Here is an 18,139-nt window from a genome sequence, read left to right as displayed (position 1 = left end):
AGTGGGTTGACAAAGAAAAAAAGGAAATGATGATCTTACCTTTTTGGAAGATCAGCAAGAGAGGAGAAGCTGTCTTTTAGAGAAGAAGCTGTCTCTTTCCTAAATGACCTCCTTTTTTTTCTCCCCCTTTTGGGGCTGTCACCCTTTTGGGTCCACCAGCCTCTTTATATAGGCAGATTTTTCAATTGGGAAAATTATAAAACTAGGTCAAATGGGAGGACCATTTACATATTAAACCAATTTACTCAACCTACTGCATATCTAGATTGATTTTGTGTGACTTTTCCATAATACTCTCAATATTTACGCGTGTCTTGTTCCCTCCCATCTGACTTCGCAAATTCCATATTATGCGAAGCCTGCGAAGCTAATGTTCATAATAATTGATGAATTTAGTTCGCATATGCGAAGCCTGCGAAGCTAGAGTTTGATTTATTTGATGAATTTAATTCGCATATGCGAAGCCTGGATATGTTTTATAGCTAATTCGCGAAGTGGTATATAACAAAAAAAAATGGCAAACAACAACAGATTCTAACATTAAAATCATAACATTATCAAAATTTACAACAAAGATTGCCACAATAAACTCCTAACAAACCACCTCATAATACATAGGCTACTATTCACTAAGATTGCCACAATAAACTCCTAACAAATTACTTCATTATACATAGGCTATTATTAACCACAGAGGGATGGAAGTCCAGGCGTTTTTGAATGGATGTCTCTCATGGCACCCTAACACACCGGCTTCCAGGAATGAATATTACGTATTCAACCACTTTCAGGAAAATTTAATCGTGTTAGTCAGAAAAAAGGAAGATTTGGCTTCGCGAAACGACGATTCGCTAAGTATGCGAACATAAATGTGCAAGGAATGTGACGCTCTGACTTCGCGAAACAATGATTTCGCGGAGTCTGCGAGGAGAAATGTGACGCTCTAGCTTCGCGAAACGCTGAATTCGCGGAGTCTGCGAGAGAAATTTATCGAATTACCTCGCAAACTTCGCGTAATCAGCGTTTCGCGAAGTGAAATCGATAAATTTCTCCCCGAAGACCTCGCGATAACCGTATATGCTAAGTGGATTTATGGGGGAAAACACAGAAAAAACAGCATATACTTACATTTTTTGATGAACCCAATATGATAAACTGGGAAAAACGATGAAAATAACGTAGAATCACCATTTTTTCGAACGAGTAGGAAATGGAAGATGAAGAACCATGACTTCGTTTTCTAGGATTAGGAAGTTGCAGAATCAAGAGATGAAGAGAGGAAGAAGAGAAATTCATTGTGATTTGGAGAAATGAACCAGATTTCGTGGAATTTAAAGGAAGATAGGAAGATCAAAAGTCTTGGAATCATTAATGGAGGAGCTGCCACCGTTTCGCGCAACCAAGGAGAAGAGGGGAGAGAACGTTCGCGTAAGGGAGGAAGTGGGAAGGTTAGGGGTATTATGGGAAAGTCACATAAAATCAGTCTAGATATGTAGTAGGTTGAGTAAATGAGTTTAATATGTAAATGGGCCTCCCATTTAACCTAGTTTTGTAATTTTCCCTTTCCAATTATTTAGCATAAAGTGCTTATTAATTAGTGTTAAACTCCATTAGTTAGTTTAGTGTATTTCAAATATTAATTGATTGCTTATGGGCTTTGGATTTGGATTTGGGCCTCTGGATCCTTATAATTTCTTAAGCCATTTAATAAGATATTATATTCATTCATCTTTGTTATTTTCATCACATAAACATTTAGTATATAGATTTTATTTCGTTTTTAATTACTTAACCGAGAATTTACAACTAAAAATTAATTACTATTTTATAACTTGATTATTTCATATTTTTGCTATAACTCTATTAATACAATTAAACATTATTTCATTCATATTTAATCAAAGAAATAACATTCCTTTAATTAATAATGAACATCCTAATTAATCGGTTTAATCTTTATAACATGAACATTTAACCGATTATAGGGATTATATACATAATTTCAGTTTCCTTTTGCAAAAATATTAATTTATTAAGTAACTATCCACAATAAAAAATATTCACGAAATAAATTGGCTTCAACTAGTGAAATCAGAAAAAACATGATAATTTATCCCGGACAAAATGGGTATCTACAGTTGCCCCCCTTTGTATAGCTTTATGCAATAAAGATATACAAAGTATCTCTAGATATACATTTTGCACGCTTTTAATATGTTGTTTATCTTAAATAGTCGTCGATTCCAAGACTGGATCTCCGTGGTTCCAGGTGATTAAAGTTTGAATCGTAAGACTTCTTAGAGGATTCTATGGAATAAACATTTCTATCTTGAATAAAAATGGATTGCGAGACTAGATCTCAAGGGAATAACAAGATTGAAAATAACAGGATTGAATCGTGAGGCTTGATCTCAGAGGATTCTATGGAATGAACATTTCTATCTTGAATAGAAACGAGTTGCGAGACTAGATTTCACAGGAATAACAAGATCGAAAATAACAGAGTCGAATCGTGAGACTTGATCTCAAAGGATTCTATGGAACAAACATTTCTATCTTGAATAGAAACGAATTGCGAGACTAGATCTCAAAGGAATAACAAGATAATAGTAGAATCGAATCGTGAGACTTGATCTCAGAGGATTCTATGGAACAAACGTTTCTATCTTGAATAGAAACGAATTGCGAGACTAGATCTCAAGGGAATAACAAGATAATAACAGAATCGGATTGTGAGACTTGATCTCCGAGGATTCTATAGAAGGAAGTTTAGATGGGATGCTAAAATTTCCACTTCGCGACTAAACCGCAAGCATCCATCTCATTGCAAAAACTAAATAGTCCTTTTGGACCAATGGGTTATACCGTCGAGCAAGGACGGTTTTGATCGAGGATGATTTTCACAAGGACATATACATTTGTGAAAGTATGGCATGGTGGATACATATGGACTCGACATTTCTTTAAATTATATATTTATCGTGCATTCTAGACACTCTAAAAGAGGCAACTAGTGCATGCAGTGGTTTTGAGAGAAAAAAGCGCACATATGTTTTATTCTGTGTGGTATGATGCATGGCAAGCAAATTTACTTCATTTTTGTTTATCTCTTTTTTTTTCAGTTTCTTCGAACGCCCGAAGGAATGTCCCAAGTAGGGATTATTCACCCCGGACTTATTTATCCGAACCCCGATTGTCTAAGAAGTAAGTCTGATTCCCTCTATATTATTGGTAAGTGCTTGCTTGTGCTGCACAAAGCGGTCTCTATTGACCCTCATCTTCTCCCCTTCATCATCCTTCTAGAGTTGGGGCGATCGTGGGAATCTGGTCCCTTACGAATGTTCTTTCATTCATTATGGCGCAATACAATTTCCGAAACTCGATCGCCTCTAATTCAATCATTCAAACTTCATCCCTTCGGGTTCTTAAGGCAAAAGCGAAATATCTTACAATCTTCCCCTTTTGTGTAATAGCATTCGTTAGCATCATGCTCCCCTCTTTTTTTCATAAAAATTCATCAGTATTATGCAAGAGAAAAGAAAACAAGAATATAACGGAAAGACTTCTTTTATGTGAGCGCAATTATATATTAAAAGTATATACGTATATAGGGCGTGTTCGTGATTCACAGAGGATCAGAGAGAGATTTTTTTTATATATATAGAATCATGTGTTATTCAAATACCAGAATAAGATGTTTGACAATCGTTTGACAATCCTAAGCACAATTATGCAAAATATTTCTTGACAGAATCAGAATTCACGGGGTTTGGCAGCTCGTTGCCATCCATGTTTGTCAAAGTTAACGCCCCTCCCGTGAACTCCCTCTTCACCATATAAGGACCTTCATATTTTGGGGTCCATTTCCCCCGAGGATCTAAGCTCTTTAAAATAATCTTCTTAAGCACCAATTCCCCCTCTCGAAACTGCCTGGGTCTCACCTTTTTACCATATGACTTTATCAGTCTTCTTTGGTACAGTTGCCCGTGGCATATTGCTGTCAATCTTTTCTCTTCAATGAAATTTAGCTGGTCATATCTTTTTTGAGCCCATTCCGAATCCTCTATTCCTGCTTCCATCATAATCCTTAATGACAGAATTTCGACCTCTATGGGTAAGACAGCTTCCATACCATAAACTAGAGAGAACGGAGTTGGACCAGTGGAAGTCCTAGCCGTGGTTCTGTACCCGTGCAACGCGAATGGTAACATCTCATGCCAATCTTTGTAAGTCAAGGCCATCTTCTGTACGATCTTTTTGATGTTTTTGTTCGCGGCTTCAACAGCGCCATTCATTTTTGGTCTGTAAGGCGTGGAATTGTGATGCTTAATTTTGAAATGCATACACATCTCTTCCATGGTTTTGTTGTTGAAGTTCTTTTCATTATCTGTAATGATGCGCTCGGGTAACCCGTATCTGCAGACGATGTTGTTTTTCATGAACTTTGTTACCACTGTTTTGGTTACGCTAGCATAAGATGCAGCTTCAACCCATTTGGTGAAATAGTCAATGGCAACGAGGATGAAACGATGGCCATTCGAAGCCTTTGGTTCGATAGGCCCAATAACATCCAAACCCCACATTGAAAAGGGCCAAGGTGCCACCATTACATGAAGCTGTTCGGATGGCGCGTTCATGTCATCTGCGTAAATTTGGCATTTGTGGCACTTTCGGACATATTTGATGCAATCAGATTCCATCTTGATCCAATAGTACCCCATCCTCAAGATTTTCCTAGCCAAAGTATGTCCTCCGAGGTGGGTTCTGCAGAACCCTTCGTGTACCTCTTCTACTAGCTTCTGATTGTAAGGATAGCATACACATCGGATTAAAGTGGTATCGTGGTTCCTTTTATATAAAATGTCTCCGCTTAGGAAGAAACTTGTAGCCAATCTTATCGCTCTCTTATCATTACTAGTCGCCCCCTGAGGGTAGATCTGCTCTTGTATGTAATTCTTGATATCATGATACCACGGTTTCCCATCGGCCTTCTGCTCTATATTCCCACAATAGGCCTGGTCTTCATGCAACTTAATCTCGATGGCCGGTAGTTTTTGACATTTCTCCAGTTCGAATGTTGAGGCTAAGTTTGCTAACGCATCTGCCATTTGGTTTTCCAATCGGGATACATGTTCAAATTTGATGAAATGGAAACTTTTGATCATTTCTTGTATATGCTCTTGGTATGGGATGAGTTTACTATCTCGAGTTTCCCACTCCCCATTAAGCTGGTTGATGACTAAAGCCGAATCTCCATAAACTTTCAAATTTTTTATTCCCATTTCTAACGCAGCTCGGACTCCTAAAGCGCACGCTTCATACTCAGCCGTATTGTTGGTATTCTGAAAACATAGTCTTGCTGTGATAGGGAAGTGTTGACCTTCTGGTGATACCAAAACTACCCCTATCCCATGACCTATGGCGTTGGAAGCTCCATCGAACCTCATAGTCCACACGTTAGGGGGATTTTCATCTACCTCGACAGCCACAATGTCTTCATCTGGGAAGGACACCTCCATCGGGTGGTCATGTTCTACGGGGTAATCGGCGAGAAAATTCGCGATCACCGAGCCCTTTATTGCCTTTTGAGTCACATATACAATGTCATATTCAGACAATAAGACTTGCCACCTGGCCAACCTTCCCGTTAATGCCGGTTTTTCGAAGATGAACTTAACCGGGTCCATCCTGGAGATCAAACACGTAGTATTATTTAGCATGTAATGTCTCAATCTCTGAGACGCCCAAGCTAATGCTGCACAAGTCTTTTCTAAAGGGGAATATCTGGATTCGCAGTCGGTGAATTTTTTACTGACATAGTAAATTGCATGCTCCTTTTTCTTTGTTTCGTCATGTTGTCCCAAGAGTGCACCCATGGAATTATCGTGTACCGTTAAGTAGAGCAACAACGGCTTATCCGGATTAACGGGCTGCAATATCGGTGGATTTTGCAAGTATTCTTTTATCTTGTCAAGGGCTTTTTGACAATCTGGATTCCACTTGCAAGGATTGCACTTCCTTAGTAACTTGAAGATCGGCTCGCAGGTCGAGGTTAATTGAGCTATAAAACGAGCTATATAGTTCAACTTCCCTAGGAAACCTCTCACTTCTTTTTCTGATTTTGGGGGAGGCATCTCAAGTATCGCCTTAATTTTGTCTGGATCAACTTCAATCCCTCTTCTACTCACAATGAATCCTAGGAGATTTCCAGAAGTAATGCCGAACACACACTTCGAAGGGTTTAGTCGTATTTGAAATTTCCGGAGCCGCTCAAAGACTTTCCTTAGTACGACCATGTGATCTTCATTTGCTCGCGATTTTGCTACCATATCGTCCACGTATACCTCCATTTCCTTATGCATCATGTCATGGAATATAGTGACCATCGCCCTTTGGTATGTTGCCCCCGCGTTCTTTAACCCAAATGGCATCACCTTGTAACAGAAGGTTCCCCATAGGGTTACAAAAGTCATTTTTTCTCTATCTAGCATATCCATCAAGATCTGGCTGTAGCCTAAAAATCCATCCATCAAGGATAACATATGGTACCCGGCGGTGTTATCCACCAATACATCAATGTGGGGTAACGGAAAGTTATCTTTCGGACTGGCTCGATTCAAATCCCTGTAATCTACGCACATCCTTACCTTTCCATCCTTTTTTGGAACCGGTACCACGTTTGCAACCCATTCTGAATAATTAGATACCGCTAAAAAGCCAGCATCAAATTGCTTTTTCACCTCCTCCTTTATTTTTAACAATGTTTTCGGCTTCATTTTTCTCAATTTTTGTTTCACCGGTTTGGATTCAGGTTTTAGCGGTAACTTATGCACCACAATGTCTGTATTTAGACCGGGCATATCTTCATATGACCATGCGAACACATCCTTATATTCCTTTAATAAGCTTGCTAGCCTTTCTTTGATGTCTTGGTCTAAAGTTCCATTTATCTTAACTTCTCTGGGCTCTTTTTCCGTTCCCAAGTTTACTACTTCTAGGGCCTCATCTTGTGGTTCCATGGTTTTCTTTTCCACTTCTAACATCCTTTCAATTTCTGTAGGGATTTCTTCCTCGATTTCTCCTTCAGAGTCTATTTCATAGACCGAATTATCAAAATTGCAAATTGGTTCATAATTATCATGATTGTCAAATACCTCATCACTGCTCCTGAATGCACACATCATAAAAGGAAGAAGAAAGAAAAAAAGAAATAATAAATATTGGTATAGATATATGAAAAGACAAGAAAGATGGTCGTAGGTGTGAAAACTTGCACTTTATTGAATAACTTTTTATTGAAAAAGAAAAGGGGCGCCAGATAACATTTCATTCTTTAAACCTTAGGCATAATTTAAAGAAATTAACGCTTATTATTACTCTTTTACAGGAAGATCATAAGTTTTCCAATTCTGGAGCTCTCCTTCACAAACAGACACCCAGTCACTTGGTCCTGGATCACCCTCGTCTTTCCCTATCACTGAAATGACCATCGTCCCGTCATTTAGCGAGAACCTTCCCTTACTTATGAAAGCACTGCTTATGGGAGGAAACTCCCTTTTATCTTCATTGACCTCCCTATTTTCCAACCTGGCAAGGCGGGCTTCTCTTTTTTGTTGCTGTATCTTCCACCTTTCGTGCCTAGTAGCATGGTACCCCAATCCTACTCGAAAGTAGTTTGCCAAAGGTTCCAAACAATCAGCCATTCCTTGATTATTCTTTCCTAAACCTCTTTGCGCCTGATAATGGCTTCTTATCATTTCCCTGGCCACTGCCATTACTGCCTTAGAGTTTCAGGGTATAAAAATTTGCGGCCCTTTAGTAGTATAGGCCGCACTTGCAACCTCGAAGGTTTGAAATGAGCTTTCGATTGACTCTTCGGCGACGTCGATGTAGGGTGTCGAAAGGCATTTGCTTATCAAGATATCGTCCTCCCCAGACACCTCTACTAGCTTCCCATTCACTATGAACTTGATCTTTTGATGTAACGAAGACGGGATTGCTCCTGCAGAATGGATCCATGGTCTTCCGAGTAACAAACTATATGCGGGAGTGATGTCCATGACTTGAAAGGCGATGTTGAATGTCACTGGTCCAATTTGAATTGGCAACTCCACATCACCTATCACCTCTCTTTTAGTTCCATCGAAAGCCCTGACTAGAACGTTGCTAGGCTTTATGTATGAACTATCCACGGGTAGTCGAGCTAAAGTCGATCTAGGCATGATATTGAGGGATGACCCATTATCAATCAACACCCTTGCAACAGCGTGATCCTTGCATTTAACAGAGATATGCAGTGCCTTGGTGTGCCCCGTACCCTCCATCGGTATTTCATCATCTGTAAAGGTGAGATAGTTGGATGCTACCACATTACCTACTATATTATTCAGATTCTCCACCGATATATCATGGCATACATATGCCTGGTCCAAAATCTTGAGTAAAGCTGCTATATGGGATGTTGATGACATTATCAATGACAATAAGGATATGCGAGCTGGTATTTGGTTCAATTGTTCAATCACTCTGTACTCGCTTTGCTTTACCAACTTTAGGAATTCACAAGCTTCATCCTCCGTAACAATTTCCTTAGTGGGGGACTTATCTGAGGTATCGAATTCTTTTTCCAAAGAGTCCTCTATCGTATCACCCTCTTTTGCTTTTCCTTTTCTACGCCTTTCTGTACTTTCTCGACGTCTCTTTTCTACTTCCTCTGATGTGAAACACCGGCCACTCCTAGTCATTCCTGTCGTTCCAGAAATGTCAGCCAAATTCTCCACGTGACTGGTACTACCATACTATCATATTTCCAAGGTACTGCCCGTGTACTCTTAAATGGAAAAGAAGTTGGAGCCTGAATGATCAACTTTGTCATGAAAGTAGATTCAAGATCCCCGACGAGAGCTTATTGCCTTCTATCATAGTTAATCACTATAGGAATCGGCAATGATGATTCCTCCCTTTGCACCACGTTCACACCTGCCACTCTTTGATTTGACGCCTCAAAAATTAACATCCTCGCATCCATGCATTCTTGGACCTTTTGCTTGAACTGATCGCATTCCGCGATTAGGTGTTCCACTTTCTCCGCGTGATAGCTACATGTGGTTCTCCCTTCAGGATGTTCCTCGAGTAGTCCTATTTTGCACATTATGTGGTATAAGTGTTCCATTGGCATCATTATTTCCTCCACTTTGGTCTTGACCAAGCAACAATCATCATTCGTCACCGCATTCACTACCTTTGCATCATGGTTAGGAAGTGGATTTTTATTCACGTCTGGTTTCTGATCTCGTTGATTGAATTTTAACCATCCCGCTTTAACCAGTTGCTGAACTTTTCTCTTAAAAGCAGTGCAATTTTCGATATTATGGCCTGACACTCCCGCATCGTATTCACACTTGGCATTAGCATCGTACCATTTGGGATATGGTGGTGCCATGGGTTCTATAGGACTAATTGACACCTGTCTGCTTTGGAGTAGTTGGGGAAGCAGTTCAGCATACGTGATAGGAATTGGATCAATCGGCTCCTGGGGTCTCCTGGTCATGGTGTTTTGGGAAAAGTTATTCCCCTGATTTGAAGTATTGTTCCAATTCCTTTGTTGCGAACCCCCTGCGGCGTGTGCAACAAACCCATTTTGAGGTATGTTTGGGGCGAAAGCGCTTGGTCCCTGAGAGAAGTTAGAATATTCTGTAGATGGGTACCCGTGAATCATATGTGTCTCTTCATCTTTCTTTTTCCCTACGATACCCTTCCGGAAAGCATTCTTGTCCGGCGAACTACTCTCTAATTTTCCCTTTCGTATGGCCTGCTCTATTCTTTCTCCCGCTACTGCAAAATCAGAAAAGCTCCCAGTTGTGTTGGCTAACATCATGTTGTAAAAGGGTGGTTTAAGAGTATCCAAAAAGCTAGATATCATTTCCTTATCGGACAAAGGTGGGATCACCTCTGCCGCCTTGTCTCTCCATTTCTGAGCATACTCCTTGAAAGTTTCAGAATCTTTTTTCTCCATGGTCCTCAGGTCCTCTCTATTAGGGGCCATATCCATGTTGTGTTTGTATTGCTTCATAAAAGCGTCTGCTAAGTCTTTCCATTTGCGAATATGAGCTCGATCAAGTTGGGTATACCACCTTAATGCTGGCCCCTTGTGGCTTTCTTGAAAAATATGCATTAAAAGCTTATCATTGCTGGCGTAGGCTGTCATCTTGTTACAGTACATTGTCATATGAGTTTGTGGACAAGAAGCCCCTCTAAACTTCTCAAATTCGGGAGATTTGAATTTGTAGGGTATCACGATATCTGAAACCAGACAAAGTGTCATAGCGTCTATGGTTCCATTGACCCCTTCGATGGCCTTCAACCTTTCTTCCAGCAGACTCCTTTCTGTAACAAACTTTCTCAATTCATCTCTTATTTTTACGTCGTCAAGATCTGGGACGACGGGTGTTTCTTGATGAACCTCCTCATTCCTCGGTATTTCAATAAAAATAGTATCTTTCTTTTTCCCGTGAGAGGAAGAAGAGGTCCCAGCGCCGTGTGATTCAGGTGTTTTCTGAGTCTCTGTTGCCGATTTTCCTTTCACAATATCCATTAGTTGAGTCATTTGATCCTTTAGATCTGCAAGCCCAGCCAACTTAGCCACTTGTTCCTTTAACTCTTCCATTTCTTTCCTCATTTCTTTATATGCCTCTTCGTTCATCATTCTTACTCTTGCTCGGGTTTCGTAAAAAGGAGCTAGGGGTGACTATATCGTTCTTGGTGAACTGCTGGCGTTAAAAGGAATTGTTAATTAAAATCTTTATTTTCATGATTTATGTATAGCAAGGAGAGAAGAAAAACAAACAAATGACATGCAGACAAATACTTATATGAAGATTACAATACATCAAAACAAGTTTTCCCACACAATATCCGAAATATGACATAACAGATAATATTCAATAAAATCTCGATCGAAATCTTCATTCGTGATTGCCATAGAACTCTAGTTCTCTGATAAGTCCATCGAGATAACATGATAAGTTAACTCCACTAGCATCAGATATCACTAGCTGGTCTTTGAGTTGTGCTAACTCCTGTGCTATGCATCGAGCTCGTGCCGCAGTTTCCCTGAGAATGGTCATGTCCCTCTTAATTTGTTCCTTTGTCAAGTCTCCTTATTCTTGATGGAGTTGATCTTGATCATACAGCCGCTGCACATCGTCCCACATGCTATTCACTTGTTGCTGGCTAGACTGATATAAAGCTCTGAGTTCCCGGATCTAGTCTTCATTCTCTCGAAGTTTTCCGGTTGCTTCCTCGACACAAAGTTGGTGTTTAAGAGCTGCCTCATCTCGTTCATGGATCACTAAATCCCTCTCATAAATCGCTACATTCCTCTCGTGGATTACCAAATTCCTCTCGTGGATTACCAAGTTCCTCTCGTGGATTGCCGAGTCTCTTTCATGCTCTACATAAGCTATTCTCCTTTCTAACTCCTCTATCCTCATTCCCATTACTCGTTCCTCAAGCGCTTCAAACCCATCAATTACCATAGGCTGAGCTTCCGTAACCTCATCTAGGTTGGGGGATCGAGGCAGCTTGTTAGATTCAAGGACTTCATCATCTTGCAAACATAGAGTGAGTTTCGTCGCGAACCTTTGGTGCCAAGAAATATACTCTCCGCTAATGCCCCCGGTCTGGTCCCGATTTGTGATAACTTTCAAATTTTCCCAAGCCTTTATTACGGCATTGACTTTGTCCCTAGTGTTTGCTTCGCCATAAGTGAAGTGGGCTTGATTCAGACCATATGTAGCTGGGACAAACTGACGAGATCCGGCCTGTCTTCTTACTAAGCAAGGGGCGTATCCAGTTCCTCCCCATGGACCTAACAAAGGTACCCACAGGAATTCGCCACAGCGGTATATGGTGTTAAACTTTTCTTTCCAAGCCGGTAACCACACGATGTCGGACGGTTCTATTTTCTGAAGGAATCTAGACCATTCTTTCTTCGATGGACGCTTCTTTGGCCATATAGCTTCCCCAAAATCCGTGACATAGTTCTTGTACTGGTTGTAACTCTTATTGTATTTTATTTCTGGAAAGCCAAAGCGCTCCGGGCAGTGAAGATGACTTAGAGCCCATATGCATAGCAGTGGCGCGCACCCCACAAACCTACCACCTCCATTAATTCTGCAATAATCTAAAGAACGGAAGGTTTCTGCCAATATCCCTATTACAGGGTTTACACCTTTAGCACCCTGAACCACCTTTGAGAAGTAGACAACAACCGCTGAGTCTACTCTTCTTAAACGTCTTGGAAACAACACTAGACCGTAAATTAATAAGGCCAACATCCGAGTTCCATTGTCATTGCAAAGGTTATCTACTGCAAATGCCATCATTTTAGGCACACTAAATTCTCGATCTGTTTCCCATCCTTCTATATCCTTGGCTTGAAGCCCTATCAATCTAGTCAGCTGTTTCTTTGCCTTTTCATTGTTATTATACGAAAAGAGTCTACTTTCCTTGGTCAGCGGGACATGGGTTAAACAGTGGTACTCTTCTAGGGTAGGAGTCAGATCGTTCGTGCCGAACGTGAAACATCTGAGGCTAGGATTCCAGAACTGGACCAGTGCTTTAAGCATAGTGGGGTGAGTTGGTACGTATATCAAGTGTCGTATCCACCCATACTCATGGGAGAAAGCCCTCACTACTGCAGCTGGCAACATCCCAAATATGTTTTTTAACTCTTCCAAATCATTTTGGTTGAAATCCGTTTTTACTCGGTCGGGGGTCACATGCACAGCCGCGACGTCTCCTAGCCTTTGTTGGCTCTCTGTTGACCATGCCTCCACCGCCCTTTCTTCGAATATTTCACAGGCAGGTAGGTCCATTGGGATTTTATTGAATATCATGTGTTATGCATATTTCAGATAAAGGGTTATATAAAAAAATGAAAAAAATGTATAAGCGATGATTATGCATGTTTGAATGATATGCGTCTCTTATTACGATTAAGATATAAAAAACAGATCTCCCGGGAAAAAGATATCATTCATAACGATAAGGTATCACATTTTTCTTGAAGAAACACGCGAAGGACAACTGCTCCTTCGTCTAGACTAATCCTTTTTACACTTTACCCCTGTGGTAGTGGGCCCTAATTGATAACGTTTGAGCAGAACTGGTACTAAGACGTGTCAGCCTCCGCCAAAAGTTACTTTTACAAAATATTTGCCCTATCATGTGCGCATATCTGAATGAAACAGGGGTGATTGGTCCCTTTTTTTCTTTTTTTTTGAACCTATCACCCATTGTTTCATTTTTACAAAATCCTACACTCCGAAAGGGACTTGAACATAAATACAACAGAATGAAACAGTCTTAAGAAGTAATCGGCTTGTTTCAACCTTTCCTTTACAAAATATCTACTAATATATGCATCTACTAGAATGAAATGATAGATGGCTATCTTCACCATTTTATCTATGAAGATCAATCCACTATCATCTCACTTTACAAGGCTCCTAATTTATATATATAACAAAAAAGAAGGATGAAGGCTCATTTTTCTTGTTCAAGTCTGTATTCCCCTTTTGTCATCTTCACCCTGCTGGGAGGACACTACGAATCTGCCTCAAGGGCCTCTTGAAGCCCTCCGGTTACCATATCATCATTGAGGAATTCGAAAATATCCTCGGGTAGCTGCTCGTGACGCTCCACGTCGAGTTCTTGCATGACTTGTCTAGGTGCTGCTTGGCCTATCAGAGCCATCAAAGGCTCAAAATTCTGATTGATTTCAACTCCCAAAGGTTGGCTACCATCACCCATTTCCATGGGTTATTGATTAGTGGACTCTGAGGACGCCACCTCTTGCTCTCTCAGATCCCCATCTTCGTCCTCTTCTTCGCTATCCTCTTCTGGTTGGGATCCTCTTTCCTCATCATCTTCTCCCTCTTCACTATCCTCTTCTGATTGGGATCCCCCTTCTTCATCATCTTCCCCACTATCATAATCAAATGGGATCGGCTCCCCTGTGTTCATTGGATGGTCATGTTGGAGTATGTTCCCATCTTGGATTAGGTCTAAACCGTTCATAGCTAGCGGGGCAGTGTAGTAATGAGTTGTCGCATGCCTTTGTGCATTTATCGCCCCCAATGGGATGACTGAGGGGAGAAGTTTGACTCTACCATCAAAGTGGTAGTTTATGGGATTCAATAAGGCTAGTGGCACATCGTCAATGTGGTAATTGTTATACATCATCAACTTTTGCTTGACCTCCAGCCAAGCATGCCTGTTCCTAATCGGGTCTTGCATGGGGTTGATGGCATAGTTGCTTTCCAAATGGACCACGTATCGGTTTAGGATGTGAATCCCATCCTCCTGCATTTCTAGCTCCTCCCTGATGTCAAATACAAAGAGCCCGTATGGGAGATTCGGGGAAACATGGAGGATCTCGAGCCATTCCTCGTAGTCCCCATACTTCAACAGCCAATCATTAAAATAAGAGACAGCCCAGGGGTTCTCAATCCAGTAGTGAATACAATGTATCATCCATGCCTTGTCTAAAATGAACCCCATTTTCCCTGCTCGAGAGAGGTACCATAACAACGAATATGCTTCATGCGGGAAGCCGAGTACATCTTCCGCTACTGTATAAAAGCAGTTAAAGTGTGGGAAAGTAGGGTGCCAGTCTGTAAACTTGACTGGGGCATTGTGTATCCCATAATGATGAAGTAGGATGTCTTGATGAGTCCCGACCATCTCTCTGGCCCTATCCTCTAAAACAGCTCGGGTGATGTTTATCATAACGTCAGGGGGTAGCTCATTGCCCATAGGAACATTCCCTATCGGGTGATCCATTTTCCTGGTGAAATGTGTTTGTTATATCTTTAATTTTAATAAGGGGTCATGCATATGTATGTACATATGAGATAGCATACGGGTGGCAGAACATTATGCAAGACTCTATTGTACCACATTTCTATTAATATATATGCATGAGTGAGTATCTAAACATTTTTCTAAGAGGGTAATTGTTATTGGTAGCTTTGGTCTAATTCTAACGGGTGGGTTCTCAAACCACTTTTTGATACTAACTCCCGAACCGGGTTTAGTAAAATCTTTCTCACCAAAACTTGGGGAGAAAGCGGTCTGAGTTGAGAACGTTTCACGGGCCTAACCAGGTTTCCCATGGCGGCACCCCTACTTTGTTCTCACCTAAAATCCTAAAAAGGGTAAGACCAGAACCTGGCCTTTGAGTGTTCGTGTGCTAGTGAGGATTGTGATATGTATTGAACGATGTGATAAAAAAATGACATAATAATGATAATGAAAGTACATCACATATATTAGTAAAACAAATAAAACATATAAGCAAATTAACACAAATCACATATTAAATTAGCTTGACAGGGTCCCTAGTGAAGTCGTCAGCTGTCGCTACCGGATTTTTCGAGCACGAACGCCGGAAGCTAAATCGTTTAATCGTTTTTTTCTGGTTAAAACTATTTTTTAAAGTCGCCACCAATCAGAATTAAGGCGTGATTGGACACCGGAAATGGTTGAATTTTAAGGGATAAAGGGGGTCTGCGAAATAGAGATTTTTGGTTCGTTTGTCGGTTACGTGTAGGGAAGAAAAACTTGATTAATCACCCTATCCCGCCCAAATATTGGTACTAAAAAGATGTGGTTTTTGTGTTAAATTTGTTTGATTTATCTCAGTTTTATTTGTACTTTCTTAATATAATAACGACATATAATTTAATTACATGATTAATGTCGTAGGTATTTAATATTTATGTAATGCTAAATCATTAATTATATCCTTTTAATTTTAATAATTTGGACAAACATTTAATTCGCATTTATATAACATATAACTACGAATTAACATGTTTAATTTTATATAATTTGGGTGGCGGTTAATTCATATTCCTATAACATAGAACTGTGAATTAACTCGTTCAGTTTTCGTTTATTTAGTACCGTTTAATTCTTATTTCTATAACATAGAACTACGAACTATCTCGTTACCTTTTTCATTTTTTTATACCCTTGTAGCACATAAATATAAATGGAAACATTCCGCGTTAATTAAGTTTTATTTTTTTTATTATCGTTTTTATACCTCTATGACATAAAGATATAAATCGATTCATCTTAACTTTATAGTGTACACGTTTGGTTTATATCCCTATGACATAGAGCCATAAATCAAGTCGTTTAATTTTTCGTAAAAGAAAAAGGTAGATTAAATTTAACCATATGAAAACAAATGATATTTTACTAATGATATAACACATATGTTACGTGAAAATAAATTGGTTGAGCGATGTAAGTAATATGAAATTAAGTAGTGAAGGGTCCAAATTAGAAATGAATTAAAAGGGATTGGAAGGTTAAATTAGAATTTTAGACAATTAAAAGAGGGCCTAATCTAGCTTAACTCAAATAATCAGGGACCTAATTAAAACATGAGGGATTTAATTACAATTTGGATTAACAAAGGAAATTAAAGGTAACATGGGGGGGGGGAATTAAATTGAAGAATAAAAAATAAAAAGAGTCAAATTGGTGAACTAAATAAACAGGGAGGGGGCGAAATGTAATTAGGAGGGGTTGAATTGAAACAAACAAAAATGAAAAGAGTCGAATTGGAGAACTAAATAAACAGGGAGGGGGCGAAATGTAATTAGGAGGGGTCAAAATGCAATATGGAGGGACTTGATCTAAACAGTTAGAATGATGGGGGGGCGAATTCACAAATTATAGAAAAAAGAAAGGAGCAATGTGGGATTTCGCAAGGGTAATTTAGGAATCTAAAATAGTAGGGTATATATTTGAGTTTTTAGGGTTTTATCTTCAATTTTCGTTGTGCAGCTTCCCCCCTTTCTCTTTCTCTTTTCGCTTCGCCAGGAGTTGCGATCTCCGCCTGGCCTTGCTCCGCCGCCTCTTTGCTCTGCCGACGGTGGAGTCGCCGCCGTCCCGACAGCAACGGGGCATCCCCCTCCTTCTCCCCGTCTTCCGTTTTGAAGCCGGAGCGCCGGATCTCCCTCGCGTTTTGCGCAGATCCGCTCCGATCTGTCCGTCCGCGGCTAATCCATGGTAAGTCCTTGCTTTTTCCCCCTATTCCCTTTCTTTTCTTTCTTGTTTCGAGTGTGTCGTTCTGATGGCCATTTTTTTGGTGTTTGCAGGTGAAACAGAGCTGAACCGCTTCTGATCCGTGCCGTTTAAGGAGTTTATAGGCGAACGGCCGTCGCTCGGCTCCTTAGAGGTCCGATCCACCCCCGATCTGGTTTCTCCTAAGGTAAATCATGTCTGAGATATATTTTTTTTGTTTATGTTCGTTCCTTCCCCGTTTCTTAACTTTTTCTCGTGTTTTTCTGAGTTTCTAGAGCTCGGGATGCAGATCTTGGCGACTCATTAACTTGTTACGGACCAGAGGACGCGGGGATGGTTACTTATGTTTTTTTGTTACGAATATTGTCCTCAACTTGTATCCTGATGACATTTATGGGGTTTTCCAGATTTATTAATGAAGAAATTTGTCTCCTTGCTAGTTTGTAATTTATTTTTGTCTATGGTTCCCTGAATCTGGTGTTTACATGAAAGTGTCTGCTTTTTTACAAAAAAAAAGCTTATCCTTTTGGAAGTTGATACCTGGATTTTTCGAATTTGGGGGTTACTGTAAAAAGGGTTTCTTTTTTATTAAAGTTGTATTGCTACTCTTGGTTTTGGTGTGTTAGGGCTTTCATTGTAATAAAAGAGTCATTTTTTTATAAAGCTTCCACCTTTATGGGTTCTTAGGGTTTTCATTGTAATAAAAGAGTCATTTTTTATAAAGCTTCCATCTTTTAGGATCCAGTGTGTTTTCACTGCAAAAAAAGGCTCTACCTTTATAAAGTCTCTGTTTTTATTTTTTATTCATGGTTTAGTTAAAGAATCCAGAGTGGTGTAAAAAGTGAAAGGAAGAAACTTTAGTGTTTAGACATCTTAAGGGATTCTTTTAGATCTGGAAAATAGGTATATTTTCCAGATTTCTTAGATCTTCTGCATTTTTGAGGCATTTTGTTTGGTTTTCAGAACCTGAAAACCAGAAAAAGGTCTTTAAATGCCCTTCCCTCGATGTTTGGACATTAAAGCTTCCTTCTTT

General features: G+C 39.9%; 1 protein-coding gene and 1 long non-coding RNA gene across 2 annotated transcripts; one reads left to right on the top strand and one right to left on the bottom strand.

Annotated features, from left to right (window-relative positions):
* Positions 1-3,728: 3,728 nt before the first annotated feature.
* Positions 3,729-10,705, bottom strand: LOC136218080 (uncharacterized). Its single transcript, XM_066004829.1, has 4 exons — positions 8,913-10,705; positions 7,835-8,790; positions 7,378-7,768; positions 3,729-7,167 (listed from the first exon to the last, which is right to left on the bottom strand). Exons 1-4 carry the CDS (start codon positions 10,703-10,705, stop codon positions 3,729-3,731), a joined length of 6,579 nt encoding a protein of 2,192 aa, XP_065860901.1.
* Positions 10,706-16,862: 6,157 nt separating this feature from the next.
* Positions 16,863-17,792, top strand: LOC136232175 (uncharacterized). The gene is made up of 3 exons (XR_010690365.1): positions 16,863-17,091; positions 17,181-17,293; positions 17,382-17,792. It is a non-coding gene; the product is annotated as an uncharacterized lncRNA (long non-coding RNA).
* Positions 17,793-18,139: the final 347 nt, after the last annotated feature.

The sequence above is a fragment of the Euphorbia lathyris genome, chromosome 1 (assembly GCF_963576675.1).
Source record: "Euphorbia lathyris chromosome 1, ddEupLath1.1, whole genome shotgun sequence".
Lineage (NCBI taxonomy): Eukaryota > Viridiplantae > Streptophyta > Magnoliopsida > Malpighiales > Euphorbiaceae > Euphorbia > Euphorbia lathyris.
This window is presented reverse-complemented; position numbering and strand designations above follow the sequence as displayed.

Bases quoted from the DNA above. Each gene is read 5' to 3' on its own strand.
- LOC136218080 (XM_066004829.1), bottom strand. From the start codon at position 10,705: ATGATGAACGAAGAGGCATATAAAGAAATGAGGAAAGAAATGGAAGAG. The intron at 7,769-7,834 runs GTGCGGCCTATA...CAGTAATGGCAG, and splicing joins TCAAACCTTCGAGGTTGCAA to TGGCCAGGGAAATGATAAGA. The intron at 7,168-7,377 runs GTAATAATAAGC...GTGTGCATTCAG, and splicing joins TATGATCTTCCTGTAAAAGA to GAGCAGTGATGAGGTATTTG.